The sequence below is a fragment of the Poecilia reticulata genome, linkage group LG20, assembly GCF_000633615.1.
Source record: "Poecilia reticulata strain Guanapo linkage group LG20, Guppy_female_1.0+MT, whole genome shotgun sequence".
Taxonomy (NCBI): Eukaryota; Metazoa; Chordata; class Actinopteri; order Cyprinodontiformes; family Poeciliidae; genus Poecilia; species Poecilia reticulata.
In genome coordinates, this window is record NC_024350.1 from 14709331 (window position 1) to 14733270 (window position 23940).

Below are 23940 nucleotides of genomic sequence, written 5' to 3' on the forward strand. Positions count from 1 at the left end.
GTTTCTTACCGGCTGACAACTTCAGGCTGACAGGATCAGGATCATTCAGGTGGTCAGCTGGCTGAAAGCAATCCGCCTGGAAGGCAAAACTCAGCGTTTTATCCCCTTAAACAGAAGCTCCAAACATGTCACTCTTAGAAAATTGTTGGGTTCAGTGGTAAATCTTGCAACAACGTCTCGTTATGTTGCGATAAAGTATTTGCCCCTCAGAGAGTTTTTGCTTAGATGTTTTAGGTTAAACTAATTTTTATATCACACCAGGATGACCAGGATGAAAATGAGTTTTCCGTTTAAAATTATGATTTCATTTCTTGAGAAAACGATCCATACAAACTGTCATGGCCCTATATAAAAAATCAATTGTTCCCTAAACTTCATAATTGGTTTTGGCCCCTTCGTGGGAATAACTACCCTCAGTCTTTTGAAGTAACTGTTGGTAATGAGCCTGTTATATTTCTGTAATGGAAATTTGCACACACTTCTCTGCAAAACAGTTTGGTTTCAGTCCCACAAGCATCTTGTTTAATGTAATCTTTAGCCCTGTTTAATAATAATGTTTAAAGGATATGCTGCAGTAGCTAAAACACATATGGTTTTGTGGGGGGAAAATAGTTAAGACTTACAATTCCCCCAGAATTGTAAGTATTAACTTACAATTTAATCTGCAAAGCCAGCAAATGATGTTTGTCATTTTTCTCAGTTTGTTGAGGAGAAAAAAAATCAATGATATTTCAAAATTTATGTATTATTTCTGAAGAAAATCAAAACATTTTCCTTGATTTGTGTCACTTTTAAAACATCAACGCCCCATTTTAATGTTGACAAGCTTTTTCTTTTACCTCCCAGCTCGACACACATTTCTGATTTGCATCACCGTCAGAGCAGAGCGCGTTAACAGCACACAGCAGGAGAGCAGCTGAAACGACAAACAGAAATAACATTAAGTTAGAGTTGAAACCAATAAAACTCGGTAAGTTTTCAGTATGTATTTAATTAATCCGATTCAGCTCAGTTTCTGTACATAGCGCCAATTCACAATAAATGTCCGAAGTGTCGGAAAGTCATGTCGGCACAAATGCAAAGTAGTGCGTAGTTGCGAAGTAGAAAGGAAAGAACATGTAGTTTTTAACCTTAAATGTTTTATTCATTCCTCTCTTAATCTCTTAATCACTAAAACTAGTGCGACCGATTCATCAGAAAAGCGGCCTTGTAACGCTGGGCGAGCTGCAGAGATCATACAACAGCAAACTTGCACCATTTTGCACATAATTTTATATCCAAAAGTGAACAGCAAAGAGTTGACTCAAGGGTCCTGAATATACGCCACATTTATCAGTCTTTTTATTTTTACTTTCCTTCCACTTCGCAATCAGGTTTAGTTTTGGTCTGTCACAAGAAAATCCAATAAAATACACTTAAGCGTGTAATTTGACAAAATATGAAAAGGTCCAAAGGCTGGGAACAGTTTTGCCAGGCACTGTGAAGAATGATTTTCAAATCACTCCAACCAGTTTAACACATGAAAAAAAAAAACGGTATTCATTATTGAACATATTCATTACATTTTCATATGATATGGGAAATCTGAACAGACTTGGGTCAGGTAATGTTGTGAGTTGCAGACATGATGGTGCCATCATGTCGTCTGTCCAGCAGAGTGACTCTAACATTACCCAACTACCTGCAACCCACAAAGCAGAACTCGGACTTATCTGGGTAGACCGCTCACCACTGTTACCTTTTATTTTTTATTTTTTTCAAATTGGTTGCAGTTTTATGAAATTCATAACTTAAAAGTTAACACATAATGTTCTTTGGCAACTCCCCCCAAAACAAAAACACAACTAAAAAAATCTAATATTTGTGATCTGAGTGAAATAATTTTAAAATTGGCACAAAGATTGAACTTTGACCAAAATGCAGTTCATATAAACAACTCTGGCTTATGCCTCTTTCTAGTCATTTATGATATACATTGGAATAAAAATAAATTAATCAAGTTCTAGTACTTGAAAAAAAACTATTAACATAACTGTTCCTTTTAAACAAGCATTCACAGTTGTAATGTTTGTGAACTAACTTTTTCTTTTTTAACTTTGCAGTATTTTAAATAAGACATAATGCATTCTGCATGTTTGGGACTTACAGTCAGTCAAACCAAAATAGTCCAATAAAAATAGCACAGTCAAAACAGCAATGTACTTTCATCAACATTGAGGATGTAACTTTAGCACTTTTATATATCAGGTAACGTCAGATGTCCGCTAAAATAAAATAATAATAAAAATCATGTAAAAAAAAAAAATAGAACTATCCCTAATTGTCCCACAGTGGAAAAACTCAGATGTGCCAGCAGCAAGCTAAAGTTAAATAGAAGACAGCAGATTTAAACTAAGGTAATAGATTAAAAAAATAAAAATATATATATATATGTATTTTTTATGGAAAACTTACAACATAAAAAATACTGCAGTTATTGAAAATTGCATACTTAAAAAAATAAATGTGCGACTTCAACAATTTTTTTTTTACAAGATGTGTGTTTGTGCATAGAAAACAGCAACTTACAAAAAAAAAGTTAAAATACAGTCATCTGACTATTGAACATTTCAAAATGTCTTATTGTGTTAATGATAATATTAACAGGATTAATAATTTATGTTACCAAGTACATATAATTTTTTAGTGGACTAAGTAGAGTTCCTTATTTTTGTAATTGCCTGCATGTATTACTACCCAATTCTGCTAAGTGAATGCAAATAAATTGCATTCACATTAAACAAGTTTTACATTTTTTAATGTATTATTCTTTTCATTGCATTGCTTAAGCTTCAAATAAAACTTCCAATATTTACACATTTCAGTCAAGTCAAGTCTGAATTTTACATATATGGTCATTTTTAAACTGTTGGGGGGAAAAAAACCCATAAATATTTACAAATTAGACCAAATATGTACATGAGTTTTGCATCATTAGTAAAAGACTTAAATGCCTCCTCTTACCTGCAATCGTGTATCTCTTTCTCCGCATCATGAAGCTTTCCGGCAGTCTGAGTTACATACTCCGCCTTAGACGGCACTGTGACACTCTGCTGTGCGGGATGTGAACCAGTATGTTTTGAAAGAGGAAGTAATGCACTACTGCAAAGACTTCCGCCTTGACTTCTGTCACATATCCGGAATATTCAAAAAGCAGAATGAAAAACATATCTAAACATTGAAACCACAGAAAATATTCCTGATGGGACAAATGATTATTATAATGCCTAGTTTATCATATTCACAGGATATGATAAACCTGTGAATATGTATTTTTTTTGTAAAAATACAAAAAACAACCCTCGATTTTAAGAAGAAAATGTGGAAAAAATAGAATGAAGAATCCATATTAGCACTTTTCAACTTATCTGAGAGCCAATACGCTTGTTTCTGCAATGAAGCACTACATGCGCCACTAGAACTGGCTCAAAAAGGTTTAGGCCCAGAGCAGAATTATGCTGCGTTATTGGGAACTACAAATAGTACACATTTGGATTTGTCCTATTTCCTAGTAGGAAAAATCAACTGGAATGGCGGATCTCGCTCTGGAGCTCAAGCCCAAATAAAAGAAAATGGACTAGATTGTGGAATAAAAGCAACTATACATCTGACCAGATTGAAGACGTTTTTGGAATCATTTTTGTTTCTCTCATGATGCTTTTAGGAAACCAAACCTGCTGCATTTACTGACTGGTAACGCTGCCAAGCTTAAGCTTAGTTTTAGTATGCATTGGGCTGGTTCTGACCGTAATATAATCTATCCAGTTACTTTTAATATATTTGTTTTTTTCTTGAAACATGTCTGCATCACATTTTATTGAAGTGTTTAAAACGCATCGCTTTTCTTCTTCTTTTTTTCCTCTTCATTCCTGTTCTTTTCTTTTTCCATTATCCAATAAAAATAAAACAGTAAATCCCATTAGTTGTTATGAATATAACTGCTGCAAGTTGTGCTAGCAGCAGGTGAGCGCTGGTGTACCCAGGATGCAGAGCCATACTCACTGCTCTGTAGCTCAGCAGCCAGAGTGCGAGCAGAAAACAACAACAGGCTACTCTGCAAGGAAGGCAGCTGCATGGATAGCGACACCAACGACGAGCAGGACCTCATGTATGCCGTCATATTTACTTAAAACAAAATGCATTTTATATTCATAATGCGAGGAACTCGGTGTTCTCCGTGAGCTGTACTGATTTCGATCCGTTACTTTGAGGGGAAAGTGTTTGTAAAGTAGCTGGCTAGCAGGCTAGCTCCCCGCTTCTTCTCTATGGTTGAGTATCTTCCGGCAGCAGCGGCGGCAGCAGCGGTGCCATGAACAGCGGACTTCCACCTTCCGCTGCTCCGCTCGGGGGTGCCGGGATACCCAGTGTCAAGGTGAAGTTTTGCCGATACTACGCGAAAGACAAAACCTGCTTTTACGGAGATGAGTGCCAGTTCCTGCACGAGGATCCCTCCATGGGAAGCATGTCGCTGCACGGAGGTGGCGGCAGCCCCGTCCCGCTGCCCATGGCCGGAGGTGGCGGGACGCCAGCGGGGTATTCCCTCGGTGGTACGGCGACGGTCTGCCCAGGCGGTGGAGGGACTGGAGTGTCCAAGAAAAGCGAAGCACTCGGGCCTACAGGCACGGCTTTGGAGGGGCAGCTGCTAACCAGTGAGTAGACTAAGCAAAGCAACACAAGGGTGGGCTGATTGAGCCAGACTTTTCCAAAGGGCCTTCCGGATCTATGTTCAAATTTAGTCCGAGGATTCAGTTGGGCCTTTTTACTTCACAACAGCGTGCTTGACATTTAACTTGCACATAGAAACCCTTTGCTATGTACATAGCTGCTTCTGTATTATTCGGCTGTGTTGTGAAAAGTTCTGACTTGCTTACATGCTTTGATCGCTGGCTCCGTTATTACAGGCTTAAGAAAAAATATACTTCTGGAGCTCAGAGTGAGGCCTGTTGTTTTTGTATGACAGCTGGGTGGGCTAGTTAGCATCAGCTAAGCTAGCTGCTTTGATTGTTTCTCAAACTTTTTTCACTTCTGACTTCGGTTCCAATGTGTAAATAAATGTTAGTACTTGCGATATTAGTTATCATTCAGGTTTTTTTTAAAAGTTATGTGCATTTATAGATGATAAAACTCTTACGTTTGCCATCATTAGCATGGCAGTGCTAGCTGTCATTGTTTTTGCTCTTTGGTGGCCCCTTTTCTCGGGGTAAACACTGTAATTAACACTTACTTAAACGTTTCGGTGTGCAGTAGTTACTGTGTAGGTCGACTTACACTTAAGGACACGGAAATCAGTAACCCCCAGTGATAAAAACTTTTTAGACATCTACTGCATATCGCCTTGTGGCTGTCTCCGAAAGAGTCTACAGTGTTTACATGCATTATAATTAGCCCTGTAATTGGGTAATTACACATTTTCATAGTAATCACTGTTGGGACCTCTGCGCAGAAGTAACTACATGTTACATTAATCTGGTTTCAGTCAGTATTGACTCTTATTTTATGTTTTGTCGTCCACAGTCCCAGGGATGGAGGGTCCAGCCCTTAGCGACGCCAATCTCACCAACTCTTATTTCAGCAGCAGCTTCATTGGCGTCAATGGGTTTGGAAGCCCTGCAGAGTCGAAATATACAATGATGCAGGTACAAGATATACGTCAGTATATCAATAAAACAACATATTGACACACCCATCTTTAAAAAAAATCAACTGAAGGTATTTAAGACACCAAAGGCTCTTGTTGTTTTTTGTTGGGGTTATTTAGTTTATGGAGCTGCTACTAGAGGCGACTAAAACACATTTAAAGACACCTCCGGTGTCAGCTGAGGATACCAAATGTGACTCTACTACAACACTTATTATCACATCTAGTAAGTCAGTGTTTTAATGAATTTTAAAATCAGAAATTTTCCCAATTATCGTGGATTACTTGGATTAAGAAATACCCACTAAGAAAATAATAAAAAAGACAACAATACAAAGTTAAACTCATTTTGAGATGTTTTTTAAATAGAATTTATTTAAGTCTAAAAACCGAGAATCCCGTACCTTTCAAAAGTGTTGATATCCGCTTAATCCGATTAAAAAAAATAAATAAAAAATCTTGCAGAAAACAACCACATGCTTCAGGATACCTTACTGGAATTTCTGGTCTATTAAAGGAACACACAGTAACGCAGAATTGTGAAGCAAAGGGAAAAACTCATATAGGATTTTACTGTTTTTTTTTAAGATATACAGATTCAAAAGAAAAACCGAGAAGAATGGCATGCAGATATTTGCACCCACTTTGAGGTTGTTTTCCTGCAAGACTAAACTTCTGCCCTAGATGCAGCTCATTTGCAGCTTATAACATGTTTTCTTCCAGGATTGTCCTGCTTTTATCTCCATCCATCTTCCCATAAAGTCTGACCAGCTTCCCTGTCATTAAATTAAAGCATCCCCTCATGATGACGATGTCATTCTTCTACATTAGGGAGGGTGTTTACATGGTTTTGGTTTCCCGAAACACATGCTGTTTTGCGTGTAAATAAAAAAAAAAGTCTCCCTTATTTTTATCTGTCCAGAGCATTGTCTTCCACCTGTTGCTGTGTCCATCTTCAGAATGAACTTCTTCTATCTTTGTTTCAACTTGTTCAGTGACCTTCCACTTTGCCATAAACAGCAGATTTGGGGAGTGTACAACTAATTACTCTGTCTGAAGATTCTCGACCATCTGAGCTCTCCTGAGTTACTGTGAGCTCTTGGCTGCTTTTCTGATTAATGCGGCCATGTCTTTGGTAGTTCGTTGTAGCTTTGTAGGTGTGCCATACTTTTCCTGTTCTCAGACGATGGATTGAATGGCTTGAGCTGTTGTTTTCTCACCAAACCGTTCTTGATATTTTCCCACAACTTTATCCCTGTATTCCTTGGTTTTTGTGATGTTTGCTAATATTTTTTAAAAATGTCTAAGGCCTTCACAGAGCAGTTGTTTTCAGAGATCCAACTACACTCAGGTGGAATGTATTTACTATTTGTGCGACTTCTGAAAGCAATTAGTTTCACTGGGTTTTATTTAGACAAAAAAATGGCACATGCATGCCATCCTTTTCAGGTTTTTTTAATATGCAGTTTTTATTCGGAAATTGTGGGCATTACATTTTGGCTGAATGCACTCTACAGTTTTCTTAAAACTTAAAAAAAACCCCACAAAACTACTGAACTACTAGAACAGAGAGTAGCATCTTACACAGGTAGAAAGTTGGTTAATAGTAACCCCCCCCCCCCAAAAAAACAGCCTAGTTATGAAAAATCTGATCTTACAGGTTATATACTGAGTCCAAAGTTCCCAGAAGAGTGTGAATTTTTCCACCTCTTGTCTGAAAACGGACAGCTTCTTCATCACAAAAAAAAAGGTAAATCACATCAGTCCAGTCTTCAGTTGAAGGGAGGGAGTTAGCCACTTCCTGGTAAGTGCTGTCTTACAGGCTTCCAATGAAACAAAACACTTTTTCTCCTCACCGTTTAGAGTTGAAGGTTTGGAATCTAAGGTTTTGAATATAAATGAAATGGTTAATTTATTTTTTCCCCCCCTAATCCTTCATTTCTGTCAGTCCAGAACTGGAGGATCAGTGGGCAAGACCAAACATTTGGATGTAATTTGCATTTTTTCCCCCTTTTGCCTCAACACAGCAATTTTCTGTGTAGAAACTTACATTGCAGAAGACTTCTGAAAAATCTCAGCAAATTTTCCACCCAGAAAGGGTACATTTCCTCTGGTGCTTCATTGTGTTTTCACATGTTTCCAGTTCCATTTTGAAATTGCCCTCTGTTTATCCTTTGTAGACAGTGCATTTTCCCCTTCAGATCTTTTAAGCCCTGTGTATTTCAGAAATGTATCTAATTCATGAAGTTGATTTATATGACAAACCTCCAGAACAGCTGACACAGCTACCTTCTTTATCGCATGATGTCTACTTTGCAAGAATCTATAAAAGTCTTAATTTCGTCTTGGTATCGTTTCAGACAAATACAAGACTTATGGTTTGACTACCTGTAGCCTTTGAACTCTTTAATTGGCACATTATATTCTGTCCTGTCAAATCTGACTTTATTTTATCGACATTGGGGTTGTTATTTAGGTTTCCAATATTGGGAAGTTATTATCCTGGTTGAGATGAGAATTGTAAGATCAATAGCACGTGAAGTGCCTGGGCATCTATTTATTTATATATACTCAACAAATCAGGATGTCGTGCAAATCTTGAGTCTAACCGTCAACTAGTTTAAGCAAGTTTACCTTGAAGATGTTTTTTTTTTCTTTGGGATCAGAAGCTAAAACATTTTGCTCTCACAGTCAAGTTGCCCAAACCAGAACATCCACACTTTTCAGTTTCAATAAAAAAATAAAGAAAAGTAATTGTAATTTTCCTTCTGCGTCACAATTTGTGATGATCCATCACAAAAAATCCCAACCAAATATGAAGGCTGAAATCATGAAATGAGTAAGTGTAAATTAGTTTTTTAATGGGTATTATGCTTTTGAAAGGCAAAACATAACAGATGGTGTCATGATTATTGAACTAAGGCTCAACAAGAGCTTCCTAAAAGTAGACGCGCCCTTATGATTCCCATGGCAATTATGTCGCAGTTAGTTGCTTTCAGGTGTGTCTTAACTAAAAGAGATCAGCAAATCTCTTTTAGTTAAGCAAATAATTGAGGCACTCTCGAAATTTAGAAAGACCTATAAATTTTTTCCCAGGTTAGTTAAAGTTAATAATTTTGCTTTGAGGAAAACTGGCTGAATATAACAATCTAAAAAAATGTACAAAAAAATATATTTGTGCATGTAAAGAAAAACATATTTCACTTCAGTTGAAGTTTTATACAAATTCAATTCAATAGCCATTATGTCATTAAAAGAAAGATGTTTTATGTTTAATTTACTTAGTTTTAAGGCTTTGCTAGAAACATCTGATGTTTTTGTTTAACCTTAGAAAAGTATGAAAGTATATGTTCATATTTTTTTTACATGGCAGTGTAATACAATATCTTAACTGTAGATTGTTGCTATAATATGAAACACAAATATTTGAAATAATTACCTCCATCCTAAAAAAGTTTGTTACATTTGTATGTTACAGCATAAATATTGCATTACACAGAGTTACAAATAAATGGTTTGCATGCATTTTAGGTGAGTTTTGGACAGTAATTGAAACCGGTTAGTATTTAGGATTCATGATGCACATAAATGTGGGTTATATAAATACTTTTTGTTGTTGTGACAATTGTTTTTGTGTTTAGCGAATGACTACCAGCAGCAGCTCTCCCAGTCTTCTCAATGATGGTACCAAGAATTTCAGCCACAGCACTCATGGTAAGGCTCCCTCACAAAGTTCCTGCAACGTATGGAAATATGTGGAAATTACCTTTTGTCATTTTTATGTATGGAGAAACTTTCATGACTTTATAAATGTATACTTTTCCACCAATTGTGTGTAAGAGTTTTAAGGAGATAACGAAAAGATGAAAATGACAAAAGTCTGAGGTCTTGGTATTGTAACTGATGCCTTTATCATATCAAAAGGAGCTCTAGAGCACGTTGTCTTTGGGGAAAACTTGAGATTTTTTAAATCTGAATATAAAGGAAATATTTGGTTATCCTGTCAAGTTAGCGCAACATGAAGTTTTTTCAAGATATAGAGATAATGAAACCGTTATTACAACAAAACAAGTGAAAAAACTTGGTGCTTTGAGTTAATGCGATCATTGAAGATTTATCTGAACAAACCAGAAAGTGCTCGCATTTTGCCTCCAAAATGTAATGAAAATAAATTTCTCTGAATACCTGATAATAGTCATAATGACGTAATCTTCTGTATCCAGCTTTAACAGTTTAGCGTTGTGTCTTTATTTTGTTCAGTTTCTGACTGCAAATTGCCAGTAATGAGATTTTATGGGTATCTTGGATGTCTGTGCCTTTGGCCATGAAAGCTGGTCTAAAACGAACAGACTCCCTGAACAGACCAGATAACATTTGTCTTGAGATGACTGAAAGCTCAGCTTGTAATTCTCGATCCCCGACAGATCCGGTAAACTCCTCGACTTCGTCACTGTTCAGTGATTTTGGTGCTCTTAGCATTTCCCAGAGGAGAAAGGTGAGAAAACGAAGCTGTGTGTTTACATGAAGCGGCTCTTGGAGCCTGAGCCTCACATCGTCTCTATTTTTGTTCACGTAATTCTTCTATATTTGACTCATACCAATAGGCTCCTAACCCCGCTGCAAGTGAGTTCATCCCTAAGGGCGCTCCGCGAATGGCTGCCATGACGCAGTCTGCGGTTCAGCCCTTCCCTTCTCCGCTCTTTGCTCATCCTGGCCTCGGTGGCTCCACAGCTGCTTTGGCGCCAGGTGAGGGTATATTTCTGTTAAATACCACGTAGGATGTGCTTATCTGTAATTTTATCATTTGACCTGCATGTTAACTTCCTTAAACTGTGACTATTCTACCTGTTTTGGCCAGTATTTTGTAAGACTCATATTTTTTTATTTTTTATTTTTAGGTATGTCTTTGTCTGCTGGATCATCTCCTCTCCACTCCCCAAAGATCACACCTCACACCTCACCTGCCCCTCGTCGACGGAGTCATACCCCAAACCCCGCCAACTACATGGTGCCCACCACTGCGGCCGACCAGGGCGCCCACATCATCCAGAAAGAGACCGTAGGCGGGACAACGTACTTCTACACAGATAACACCCCAGTGCCAATGGCAGGGATGGTACGAAAAGCACAACGCACGCTGAAATACAAGTTTTAAGCAATCTCAAAGACGCAACATGACACATTAAAAGTCCCAAACTCTCTTTTTCTGACACTTCGTTTCATTTTGTTATGGTCTACTAGGTTTTAACGCGTTATTTCTTTAATGAGCTTACAGTTTGACACCTAATGCAGACAAAGTTTTGTTTCCTCCTCCTTTCACATCGTCTTAGAAGTTCATATTGGAAAAACAAAACCCCCAACAAAGTTCATATCATCATCTGCACGGTTTTCATTTCTTGATAAATGGGAAGCTGGTATGTCTGGTTTCTTGCAGGTGTTTCCTACCTTCCACATCTACCCCCCCACTGCCCCTCATGTGGCTTACATGCAGCCGAAAGCCAATGCCCCGTCCTTCTTCATGGCTGATGAGCTCCGACAGGTATCGATCGCTAAGTTGTCCTCCTCGCAGTTTCACCGAGCAGCATCTGTCTTCTGTTTTGTGTTGGAGATCTTTGGTGAAAATTCCCGTTTTGTTTCGACAATCAGGAGCTGATTCACAGGCACCTGATAACCATGGCCCAAATCGACCACTCAGAGAACCCAGGTAGACTGTCTCGTCGCTGGTGGTTGCTAAAACATGATGAATCACAGTTTTTTTTTTTCCTCCTCCCTATTATAAAATATGCAATTGACGATTCTAAGGATTAAAATATGATTGTTCTTCAATATTTTATTTCTAATTGCTGCACCTTAAAAAGCTTTGACCACAAACCTTGATGTGTTTTTCTTTTTGAACTTTATGAGATAGAGCCACACCAAAAAGTGTATGTCCAAATCGGCAGGAAAAGGCACCTTTATAGATTTCTGAAATTATTTCTGGTAAAAATCTGAGGAGTGTGGCATGGACTTTGGGTGCATTCACACCAACCTGGTTTAATCCACTTTAATCAAACAGTTTGATGTCTGATGCGGACCAAGTGACAAACTCTGGTCTACCTAAAAGCCTTGGTCTTGGTTGAGTTGAAATGAACGATGATGTACCGCCAAGTGGGCCGGAGAGCGCTCCAAAAGCAGGATTACGTTTGTGAGCAAACAACATCATGAGGACCAAGCATGGAGATGAAGGATATAATTCACGGGATGTTTATAACATGGCCAGGGTATAAAAAATTAACTAAGCTTCAGACTTCTCAAAGAACTCTTTTAAGTCGTCTTTAAAAAACATGAAATGAATCTTGAAAACGTAACGATACGTGGCCATCCACCTAAATGAAAATGTTGGGTGATGGAAAGATAGAAGGACGACGTCCCTAAACATACAGCCTGAGCTACGATCGAAGTGTCAAAACCTTCGATCTGGAACCAGAAAAATCAAAACCATCTGACATTATCCTTTAACCTTCTCGATAAGTACCACTTTGTACCGATCTAATCACTTACAATCTGGTTGAAATACATTGAAGTCTGATTTTAATGTGACAAAACGTGACGTTCCAAGAGATATGAATGTTTTTTTTTTTGTGGCATTACTGTGTGTCTGTATGTGCGTAATCAGTGTCCTGACTTCTTTTGGTAACTGCTTCCTTTAGACGTACCGTCTGAAGTGGACAGCTACCACAGCCTGTTTCCCCTCGAGCCTCTCCCCCCGCCGAACCGCATGCAGAAAACCAGCAACTTCAGCTACATCACCTCCTGCTACAAGGCGGTCAACAGCAAGGATGACCTGCCATACTGCCTGAGGAGGATACACGGTAATAAATGTGTACATTTTACACAGAACGTGAAGCACTGACAGAATATTGATCTTTTTATTTTTTTTATATGAGTAGCTCATGACAGCCTTTTCATAAAGTGCCCCCAAAATATCAAGCATGAAGCTATGAGCCATAAGCTGCTGGAGTTTCTTCTCTTTCTTTACAGTAACAAACTCTCTTCATGTAGGTGTGCTGTCACACATTTGTTCACACATGTTAAATGTCTTGTTGTTTTTTTCTTGTTCTTTCAACCGACCAGGTTTCCGCCTTGTTAATACAAAGTGTATGATGCTGGTAGACATGTGGAAGAAGATTCAGCACTCAAACACGGTGACACTTAGAGAGGTCTTCACCACAAAGGCCTTTGGAGACCACTGTGAGTGTGTGCTATTAGTTTGCAGTGCACATCCTGTGTCTGTCTGTTTACCTTTTTTTTTTTATAAATGTTTTTGTGAACGTGTTTCAGGCTGATGTTGATTGTGGTCATAAATGTGGAGCTCTGTTGTAAAATTCTGGGCTTATGTGTTTTCAGGTCAGCTGAAGAACCTTATTTATCTAGTTCTGTTGTTATTATTGACTTCTTACTTTTGTGCTCCCCTCCTTTCTTTTTGTCTCCCCAGCACTGGTCTTCTCATACGACTTCCATGCAGGTGCAGAAACGATGTTCAGCAGGCATTTTAATGACCCAGCGGCGGACTCATACTTCACAAAGAGGAAGTGGGGTGAGTTTTTTTTTTTTTTTTTTTTTTTTTTTTTTTCATATATTTTTTTTCTCTTTGCTCTGAAATAGAATCAGCTTCACCTCAGGCACCACACATCATCGCTCTGCTTCTCACATTCAGCTTTTGTTGACTTGTTTGATAATGAGGTAATTGCTATGCATCTATTTAGATGTGTGTTTTTGTCTCGGAGGTGTTGCATCTAGACCAGCTCATACCAAACATGTATGTAATGTTTTATTTGAGTCTTAAAGGGACAGTTTGGATGTGACGTTTTTAACCTCAGGTGGACAGATGTCATAGACCTCATTCAGATTGTGAAAAGGTAAATGAATCCTCAGCAGGGGAAGGTAAACAGCATAATAAGTTAAGACTTTTGCCAAAAAACAAAAACAGATAGTTAACTCAGCTTAAGAACGGCCGTGCAACTCTGCTAAATCAGGTCAATTGAGGCGCCTGACTGCATTATCCACTGCAACCATTTTCCCTGAAACGATTTGGGCAAGGCAGCTTGATGCAGCTGACAGTAAAGCTGCAAAACAGCAATGCTGTTCAGTGTGGCTGTTGTTACTGAACGAGGGACAGGTTGGCTGTTCTCAGACCTGGTGTGGTGTTTAAAATTAAAGTTGGAAGTGGCAGGAGTTATCCAAGACGCTCCAGAAAGAAGCGACTCTATGATGGCGTGTTGGCTTTTACGTTCATGCTCTTGAGATGTCAGAAGATTTTAGGAAGCTGACGGTATTGCATCAAAGTAATTCTGTTGCACGCTTTAAAGATCTAATTATGTTTGTCTTGACTCAGAAGTGGCGGTTGGTAAGGTGAAGGTCTGCTTACTGTAAAGGCAATAAACAGGAACTGTGATATTATGCTAATTTAGGATGCTTTGTAAAAGTAATTAAAGCCTATTTTCTCTGCACAACTTGGCAACACTGATTTCTGTTGCACACAGTGTGACATCTCTTCTGGTTCTAATATTTAAGTCATTAGACACGCCACACATCTGTACACGTCATTGCTATATTAATGTGTGCAAAGCACAATGGCAAGGAACTGATTGATGGGTTACTTTCTAATGATCATTTGATGATTTTCTAGTGCCATAGATGCACATTGTAATGATAATTTTGGTCTCTCGGAACATTTCCACTTCTCTCGATGTCCACAGTTTATCAATAATCTGTCATGACAGAAAGATTAGCGAAGGCTTCATCATAGTTATAATAAATTAGTGTAATAATCTAACATACAAAAGAAAATTTGAGCTTTGTTTCTCATATATTTGGTGGCATATCGCTTTTATTTATTGACCATGTGAAATGGCACATTTCTGTGTTTGAGGTGTACCAAAATTAAAAAAATAAAAACTGTGAATATATGAATATATTCACAGAAATTAAGTAACATCAACTTAATTTCTGAGAAAATCATTAAAAATGTCACTGTCTAAGTAGGCGCTAGCCATCCACCGCTCTGAGGTATTTCTTCACATTTCTAGTAACTCATTGCAGCTAGCGCTTCTCTCCACCACAGGTACGGGAACTGTTACTGATGATATTGCCAGCGAGCTTTACGCCATAAAACCCAAACGATCTCTTTGAGGGAGCTGTTTGTAGTTCCAGTTTGACAGTTGGCTGCCAAGTTTCTTTTAAAGACTTGTGGATCTGGAGGAAACTGTGGCTGAAAGTGATCCCGGGCAGGCGCTGCTGATCAGACTGCCTACAGGAATGACTGAAGAGAGGAAGCAAAACCACGCTCACGTAGATCTAGTCTGCAGCAGAAACTGATAAGAAACCTCTATGCGCTCTGTAGGGAACAAACACGAGGAGAAAATGCTAAAAAATAACTCCCAGCATGAAGTGTAAAACTGCCCAACTCCTTTTCAGCCATATGCATCACACTGTGATATTTCTTACAGCTCACACCCTTTCGCTTTCTCAGCTGCTGCCGTTGCACACAGCTGCTGGCTAGATTTGAAGGAAAAACTTTCCACTGATAGAAAATAAAATAAAGTTAAATAAATCATAATCTTCTGTTAAATATGTCTACCTCTGTTCACACTCGGCTAAACTGGTAGCTGCTTGCAAGTAATAGTTTAGATCAATTTTAACCCCTAAATTTAAATTGAACTGATCTAAATGTTTCTCTGTGTTTTTCTAACACCACTGATATTACATCTGCCAGACAGATCTGTTGATTATCACAGAGGAAGCTGACAGTTTGAGGTTTAGTTCATCAGAAATGTCTACCTCAAAGATCTGTTTCTGTGTGATAAAGCAGTTTTTTTTTTTTTCTTCTTCTTTTTAATCTTGCACAGGGCAACATGAACCTCCGCCACCGCGGCAGCATGCAGGCCTTCTGCCGGAGTCGCTGATCTGGGCCTACATCGTCCAGCTAAGCTCGGCCTTGCGGACCATCCACACGGCCGGTCTTGCCTGTCGGGTCATGGACCCCAGCAAAATACTCATCACTGGTAAAACCAGGTATTGACACTTTTAGTCTACATCAATCGTCCGCTTGTGTTATTATTAAAGCCTGATTCTGCTCACCTTAGATGGCTTTTAACCCAGCCGCATCAGTTATGTTATTTAAAATCAGGCTTCCTGTAAAGTAATATGTTAAACAGAGATGCTTACTTTTGACTTCCTTTTTTTTTTTTTTTTTTTTACCACCGAGTCGTGTCAATCACTCGGCACAAGACACGCAGGCAAACTAATGAAGGTCTTTTATCTTAAGGTTACGGGTGAACTGCGTCGGGGTGTTTGATGTCTTAACATTTGACAACAGTCAGACCAATCATCTTGCCCTGATGCCGCAATACCAGGTACTTATGCAACAACCGGGTTTACCCCGTGATATAAACAACATCCGGATTTAGTGTTGAAAAATCTTAAGTGTCACGCTGTATCAACATTGATGTATCTGTGTGTCTTTGCCACGCAGCAAGCAGATCTAGTTTCCCTGGGCAAGGTGGTGCTGGCTTTGGCCTGTAATTCGCTGGCTGGAATCCAGAGGGAGAACCTGCAGAAGGCCATGGAGCTGGTTTCTATAAACTACTCTTCAGACCTCAAGAACCTTATTCTGTAAGAGGGTGTGCATGAACACTGTAGGTCACACGAAACCACTTTTTAGAGACGCTTCCAAACAATTACCACCGCAGGGGAAAAAAACAAAAAACAAGCGTAGAAATCAGTTGGAATAAAAAGAAAAATATTTCCAAGAAGCAATGTTTTTGTACAGTTTTCATGTTTAGGTTCCCAGAAGAACCTATGACTGAAAGCAGAGAGCCTCGCATCTAAAAAGGGTCAGGAAATGGAGGCCTTTGTCATATTTTCATAAATAAACTACGGTCCTCTATTGGCCATTGAATCTAAAGCAAAGTAAAAGTCTTTAATCATATATAGTCTTCTACATAATCTTCTTTTTTAGCTTCTATGCTAGACACAGGCCTGGAGCTGCTAAAGAAAACTTTTAACGGCTCAGTCAAATTCCTGACTTCACTACAACTGAGAATCTGTTGCAAAACAGAAACTGATGTAATGCTTTTCATACTATCCTCGTCGGGTTGGGCCATTTTGGAAAAACGAATAAGCCACAGGTTCAGTCTGTAGAGGTGAACGTCTGGTGGAGGGATAACCCAAAACTCTTTGAGCTGCTGCTAAAGCAAATGCCCACCACACCTTTCAGAAAATAACCTTTACAAATCACCTAGTTTTGAAAAAGAAATGTCTGGTCTTTTTCCTCAAACAATAACTTTAGGGATAAAACAAAGCAGGTAAACAATGGCTTACTTAAAACTGCAGCGACTGAGTGAATAAAATCACAATATGAAACGGCTATTGTAGAAAGACTCCACTAGAAATGTACAGGCGTAATGCGCAACGCTGTGGGAGTTGAGGAAACCCAAGTGTCACATTCTGTTCTTCTGCATTTTGAAGAGGAGAACAACATGTTCACATCAATTTTTCCTAATTACAAAGTGCATTAAGGTCAACGTTTATTTCCTCCATGTTCTGCTGGAATATTAAAACAAATCATAAAAACCCAGTTTACGCAGGTACCGGACCATTACAGTGAAAAACCTCCTAACTTTCATTTTGCCATGTTTTGTTTGAGGTGCCAGATGTCTTTGTAGCAGAGTAACGACTCATCACACAAACGTGTAAAAATAGTGTTTGATATTAAAATTTTTAGAGAACAGAGCTCGCCTAATTTTCGAGCATTGACCTGCTGTCCTGTGAACGCAGGTATCTGCTGACTGATCAGTCTCGGCTGCGCAGCGTCAATGACATCATGCCCATGATTGGGGCACGATTCTACACGCAACTCGATGCATCGCAGATGCGAAATGACGTCATCGAGGAGGACCTTGCCAAGGTAACGTGAAACTTGGTGAATGGATGATGCTCGCTGTGCAAGGAAAGAGCTTAATAAGCAAAGAGGGAAGATTGTGAATACAGGATGTTGTACAGTTTATTAAAAGGTTTTGACATCTTTGCTAAAAGTTAGTTTCCCCATGTTAGTGTGAATGTGTGAAATAACTGCCCTGAAACTTTTGCATGTTTCTCCCCCTTCATGCCTCAAGTTCCTCTTCCCTTCCTGGACTCTGGTTTAATGCGGATCCACCCAGCTTCTTTGTGTACTCTAACCTACATTTATGCATTTTGGGTTCTGGCTTTGCTTTAACCATGTTGTTGAACAGATACGTAGAGTTTTGCACATTTAAGCACCCCTCTTAACATGTGTAATCTGTTGCGCCTGCTACTGCTAAAACCTGCTTGTAATCTGCTGGTTTCTATGACGGTGGGGAGGGTTTCCTGTTTATCAGCTCAACTTTGTTAGCTCAATGTCTCCTCCTATAAAACTAGGTGTACTGTTTATTTGCCTTGGGAGGGCTTTTGTTAACAAAGGTCTTTGGTGTTGACAACATCAGAAGTGTATTGTTTTGATGAATGCAGCTCTTGCATAGAGAAGGAGATAAGTCATTTCCTAATTTATTAGCAATTCCGCATTTTCATCACAGCGGGATTTTAATTTGCTGTGGCACTTTAAGCTTTAGTAAATCCTCACAGTCTTGATTAATTGATTCAGTCCAATGAAAAAAGAGCAAAGCCATCGTTTGAAGGGAAACCATCCACGTTTTTAAATATGGAAATTTGAGCAAATTAGCATTAACGTTGAGGCTCATGCAGCTCCCACAGTTTAACTGCTCAGTTCAGCTGAGGGGAAATTTTGGGCGGCTTCTGTCAGAAGGACACTTGCGGCCCGTTCACACCAAATGCGTTATGCGTGTCAAAAACACGTCTGATGCTTCAAGTTCGACGTGTGTGCGCTTTTGGTGTGTCCACACCAAACACATTTTGAGCGTCAGGCGTGTCTGGTTTAAATTCAGTGTCCATGTGGAGAGCGTTGGATGCGCGCAGCGCTCCAAACGGTTCAAATAGATGAAAGCCATAGCTCCTTTTGTAAAACCTCTTTATGTGCCACATATATGTCTTGTGTCTTGGATGGGAAAATAAGTTTTTAATCATGGCAGCAGATATTTTTAGCACATTTAGCTTTCTTTCCACTGAGTCTTCAGAGGTGACTAAGAACCTAACTAAGAAGGACTCAAAACATTCAGGAGCTATAGCGTGAAAAATGAACATGTGGTTTCCTATATATTGTTGGAAGTTGTAGACTGCTTGCATGCATCAATACCAACAACTCACTGGGGTTCACATGCCTCTCTTTACTTCTGCTCCTTTTCAAATTGTGTTTTGTGGGCCATTGCCACACTGCTGTTGGGTCACTCTTGAAGCTGTGGTTGGGAATGTAGCAGTTTTTAAGGCTGGTCGTTTTTGAGAAACTTTTAAAAACCAAGCAACACGAACGTTTGCATAATTCTCAGTACTGATTGGCTAATTTGAACCATTGATCTAATATCTGCATTTTCCTGCAATCTTTTTAGTTTCACATCTGTTAATTGCAATACGCCGGCTATGCAAATTATGTCGTGAAGTTTTCAGGGAACTTATTCTTGGCAATAGTAATAATTTATTGCGCCCGTGCTTTGCAAAACTACTAAATATTTTAGCTCTTTATTACTATATAACAGAAAAAACTATTTTTAATGTGATACAACACCACAAAGTAGGATGTAATTGTAAAGTGAAAAAGTACAAAAATGTTGTACTCCACAAAGTGGATTTTTATGTGTATGTATGTATATATATATATATATATATATATATATATATATATATATGTATGTGTGTATATATATATATATATATATATACACACATAAAAATCCACTTTGTGGAGTACAACATTTTTTTTTAATTTTATATAAAATAACCAGAGGAAAATTACACTTTTGACCTACATATAAACACATCAGTGCTTCTCACCCTACATCCACATCATCCTCATGGTGAAACAGGGTTTTGTCAACATCTTGTTTGCATCTTTAGCAAACGGCATTCTCAGCATTAACCTTTGATTTTTAAACAGCTTATGAAGGCCCGGATCTGCACCGATGGAAACTCAAGCCGAGCATTAGGGGGAAAAGTAACAGAGTTTTCATTCTGGATAATTAACCTGCATCAAAACTACTCTGTCACTGTTGTCTTGGTTTTGAGATGAGGCTGCATGAATGATGAAGTATGTTGCGGTGACTTCTGCTCTGTTTTTAGTAAAAAGGAAGTATCTTGTGGGAGCTGCTAGAAGCGGGGACTTTACACCTTGTTTGGACAGAAAGTCAAACGATGGGACTTTCAGTTTCTGGGAACATTTCAGTTTTTTTTAGGGCCTGCACGTGCTTTCTTCATGAAGACCACAATTATTTATTCATACGTTGTTCTCTCTTTGGGCAGTTATTCCTCACTTGCGCTCCAGCATTGCTCACTGTGCAAAAGTATAATTTACTTATAAATGTGGAGCAGTTCCTGTTTTTAGTATCATACGTTTATATTTATTAAACCAGAAGGCACTCTAATTAGTTCACTGGACTTCTCCATTTCTATTAACGTCCATTTTGTTTAATAATTTTCAAAGATTTCGTTTATGTTAAAACTTGACATTCAATAATTGTCATAGAAGCTGTCGACTAATACAGAACGTCTGGTTTTGGTTTCCAGGAGGTGCAAAATGGTCGCCTTTTCCGCCTGCTTGCCAAACTGGGAACCATCAACGAACGGCCTGAGTAAGGATCATGACCTCTTTTTCTGGATGATGTTGAACCTCTTGGTGTTTGTTTATTTTTTTTCTGCTCCGTAAATCTTGTGCTGTGTGATCAGGTTTCAGAAGGACCCGGCGTGGTCGGAGACCGGCGACCGCTACCTGCTGAAGCTTTTCCGGGATCACCTGTTCCACCAGGTGACGGAGGCGGGGACGCCGTGGATTGACCTCAGCCATATTGTCTCCTGCCTCAACAAAGTCAGTGAAAACTTCTCCTTTGCAATTCAGCAGCTGAATACATCGAATACGTTTGTGTTTTTAATTCAACGGCGGCAAAGTGCGGTTACTAAAACAGTATAAGATACTGAAATCTGAGGTCAAATAAGTTCCAGGTCTCTATATTTCCATTTTAAAAATCAAAATAAAATCGAGTCAGATTTCAATTCAGTCACATGAATTCAGATTAAATTAATATTAAACTTGTAGAATGTTTTTTTTTTTTTTTTTTTTTGTCCAGTCCTAACAGTAGTTATCGCTCCAAAATAAAACAAAATAAGCTTTAAGTTCTTGTCTCTAAGATGTTTAAAAATTAAAACAAAAAGGCCAAACCAGACGTGAGACATCTTTTTTCTCAAAAGTCAGACTTGCTACAATTTAGACAGTCTTGACAATCGAACGAGAGGCTTCTGATTTTTTTTTTAAGATGGTGTGATAACTTGTCTGAATAGTGTCTAGAAATAAATGTATATTCATGACATTTTGACACTTAGCTTTACCAAATTGGCTTTGTGTAAAGTTTGAGGTTTCAATGCTCAGATGATTCTGATGCTGAACCCAAAACATGGATTTAAGAAAGGAAAAAAATATTCTGCAAATGTCGAAAAAAATGCAATTTCACAATTGCCGCGTTTCCATTAAATAAGAAACGCAATTAAAGCCAACAAGCAGTGGCAGAAGACTGGAAATAAAAAAGACTTTTTTAGTCAAACACTATATTTACTTGATTTTCTTTGACAAAAATCACAAACCTCGCCGTTTTACTTCTTTGGTCCTACATAGCGAACAAGTGTTTAAGCTTGGCTTGTTCAGTGATTCTCATGAATAGCTACTTCTAAATTCTGAAATATAAGAATGAGATTTATCACTAGATCTTGTTGTTCCTCTTTTTTAACCATATCTGTTTACACCTATACTTAAAGTACTTGACAAAATCACACTTTCAGCTCAATGTTTGTCTGAATATAGAAGTACTCATGTGTTCTCACCAAACATTCTGCATGTTCAGTCCCTGAGCACAGATCACGTGTCCGCTCCTGTCATGCTTTCTGTTACTTAGCGTGTGTGTGTGTGTGTGTGTGTGTGTGTGTGTGTGTCCAGCTGGACGCGGGTGTTCCTGAGAAGATCAGCTTGGTGTCCCGGGATGAGAAGAGCGTCCTGGTGGTCACCTATTCGGACCTGAAGCGCTGTTTCGACAGCACCTTCCAGGAGCTGCAGGCCGCAGCCGCTGGCTCTCTGTAGCGCCCCCTATGGGGCCCAGACCTGGAGCGCACCATTGCACTACAGCGGAGGACCAGGCTCTCAGACATCAGCACAGCGAAGGCAGCGAGGCGGGGCTTCGTGAACCTCAGTCACATACACTGATTCCTGTCCACCAGGAACCACTTTTGTAAAGCATATATATATTTTTTTTGTGGCTGAAAATTGGAAAAAAACAAAACAACAAAAAACAAACAAACAAAAAAAAGAAGAGGAAAATAAGACTAACATGGAAGCTGTGATGAATGACATTTTTTTTAAAAAAAATTTTGGGGAACAAAACGAGAAACATTTTTTCCTGCTTTTATTGTTTATTTCTACAGCTGGGGATGTTTTTTTTTTTTTTTTTTTTCGTTTTTTGTGGAGGAGGATGCACTAAGATTTAAATTTTTGTTATTTTTATGAAATCGTGAGTGGCCTCCTGGGTGCACAGAGAGCTAAAGGTCACACACACACACACACACACACACACACACACACACACATGGACACGGAAACATCCCTCTCTGCCGGTTGGAGACCACACCCCTTCATTCTGACGCACTCAGAGGACACGCCACTCGAGGCTTCCGCTGCGACGGGCCAGCCCAGCTCAGCCTCGACTGCCGGTTCCCTGTTTGAAAGGACTAACCACTTGGGAAGCTGGGAAGGGTTGCGAAACTGGGGGTGGGGGAGTAGAATGGATTTCAGATGTTTTTCTACAGCAGACCGTGAGGCTCATACTCGCGGGTATGTGAGAGGGCGGACATAGGTGGGCTTGGGACCAGGATCTGAGGAAGACATGTCTTCTCCTGAGGCTCAAATGTTACATATGCAGCAGCCACCTTGTGGCTATCGGACTCTGCTGTGGCTGTTTCAGGTCAGCGAGCCACAGCTGCCTCTTCATGGAATGTCCTTAATTTGTCCCCCCCTCCTTTGGTCTCCTCACCCCCCAGTGTCCCCGATCTCTGTCTTTATCTTCCTTATTTTTTTGTGCTATAATCCCAAACTTCACTCGACCCTCGGCTGGGGGCGGGGTGGTGGGGGGTCTAGTTTTGGAAGAAAATTGATACTTTGCGACTTTTTAACCAGCTGCTTTTTTCTCTCTGCTCAGCTGTTGTGCAAGATTGCACAGGAGGCCAATCAGGTTTCGCCTCACTGTTGCTCTTTAATACTCTGTGGACCAATTCCAGCTGGGGTTTTTAGGTGAAAGGAGGCGAAGGAGGACGGGGTGTGCGGGGGACACACCGACTTTTAGTTTTATTTGACTTTTTTTAGGATCATGAGATACGAACAGGCTGGAGATGCAGCTTTCGCACTCGGATTTTCTCTCAGGATGACAAGCGGCCGGAGCCCCCTCCCTCCCTCACTCCCAGCCCTGATGATTGAATGTCTTTGGCTGTCATTGGGCGGGACGTCTTCAGATGGAGGTTTTAGGTTGTTAAAAGTTTTGTTGATTGTCGGGATCATGCCGTCAGGCGGTTCATGTTGCCCCGAAGCACAGATCAGTTTTCATTTTTACTTTAATTCGGAGGTGAAAAAAACAAACAAACAAAAAAAACGCTGTTGAAGCTTAATCCAGTCTCATTTAAAACCAATGATTAGATTTTTTCTTTTACACCGTTGTTTTATTACACAATAGTCAACAAACACGAATTACGCTACCATTGTTGTATTGTTGTCATTTTCTCTAAATATTAAGGAAAATATGAAATGATCTGTTCTTGGGGGGCAACAGATGCGCAGGGAGCTGTGTTGGATCATGAACTACTTCCTCTCTTAGTGAAATCAATGAACGGAAAAAGAATAAAACAAATTTGGTGAATGTGGTGCTTTAGAAATCCCTCACACAGGCTTACAAACACACCCATATACCTTTGGACTCAGCCAACGTGATGTCAGTGTTTAATCACTGTACTCCACATTATACCACACTCCATTTACCTTTAGGGTCAAACCCCCCCCCCCCACCAGTTCCCCTCACAGCAACACACCTACAGTCACCATCTTAGTATGT

General features: G+C 39.3%; 1 protein-coding gene and 1 long non-coding RNA gene across 2 annotated transcripts; one reads left to right on the forward strand and one right to left on the reverse strand.

The window, feature by feature from the left end:
- LOC103456622 (uncharacterized) lies at window positions 1–3990 on the reverse strand. Its single transcript, XR_532284.2, has 3 exons — window positions 3004–3990; window positions 840–916; window positions 1–76 (listed from the first exon to the last, which is right to left on the reverse strand). It is a non-coding gene; the product is annotated as an uncharacterized LOC103456622 (long non-coding RNA).
- An 83-nt stretch (window positions 3991–4073) lies between these two features.
- pan3 (poly(A) specific ribonuclease subunit PAN3) lies at window positions 4074–22152 on the forward strand. The gene is made up of 18 exons (XM_008396280.2): window positions 4074–4688; window positions 5554–5675; window positions 9319–9391; window positions 10102–10172; window positions 10282–10423; window positions 10576–10793; window positions 11112–11216; window positions 11324–11381; window positions 12367–12528; window positions 12791–12907; window positions 13152–13253; window positions 15565–15730; window positions 15984–16071; window positions 16191–16330; window positions 17495–17624; window positions 20369–20433; window positions 20528–20666; window positions 21786–22152. The coding sequence occupies exons 1-18, from the start codon at window positions 4349–4351 to the stop codon at window positions 21924–21926; spliced, it is 2379 nt and encodes a 792-aa protein (XP_008394502.1). The 5' UTR covers window positions 4074–4348; the 3' UTR covers window positions 21927–22152.
- The last annotated feature ends 1788 nt before the right edge of the window (window positions 22153–23940 follow it).

Excerpts from the sequence above, each read along its gene's own strand:
- pan3 (XM_008396280.2), top strand. The coding sequence starts at position 4,349 with ATGAACAGCGGACTTCCACCTTCCGCTGCTCCGCTCGGGGGTGCCGGG. Across the intron at positions 12,908-13,151 it reads AAAGGCCTTTGGAGACCACT|CACTGGTCTTCTCATACGAC; the intron begins GTGAGTGTGTGC and ends TTGTCTCCCCAG. Across the intron at positions 15,731-15,983 it reads CTCATCACTGGTAAAACCAG|GTTACGGGTGAACTGCGTCG; the intron begins GTATTGACACTT and ends TTTTATCTTAAG.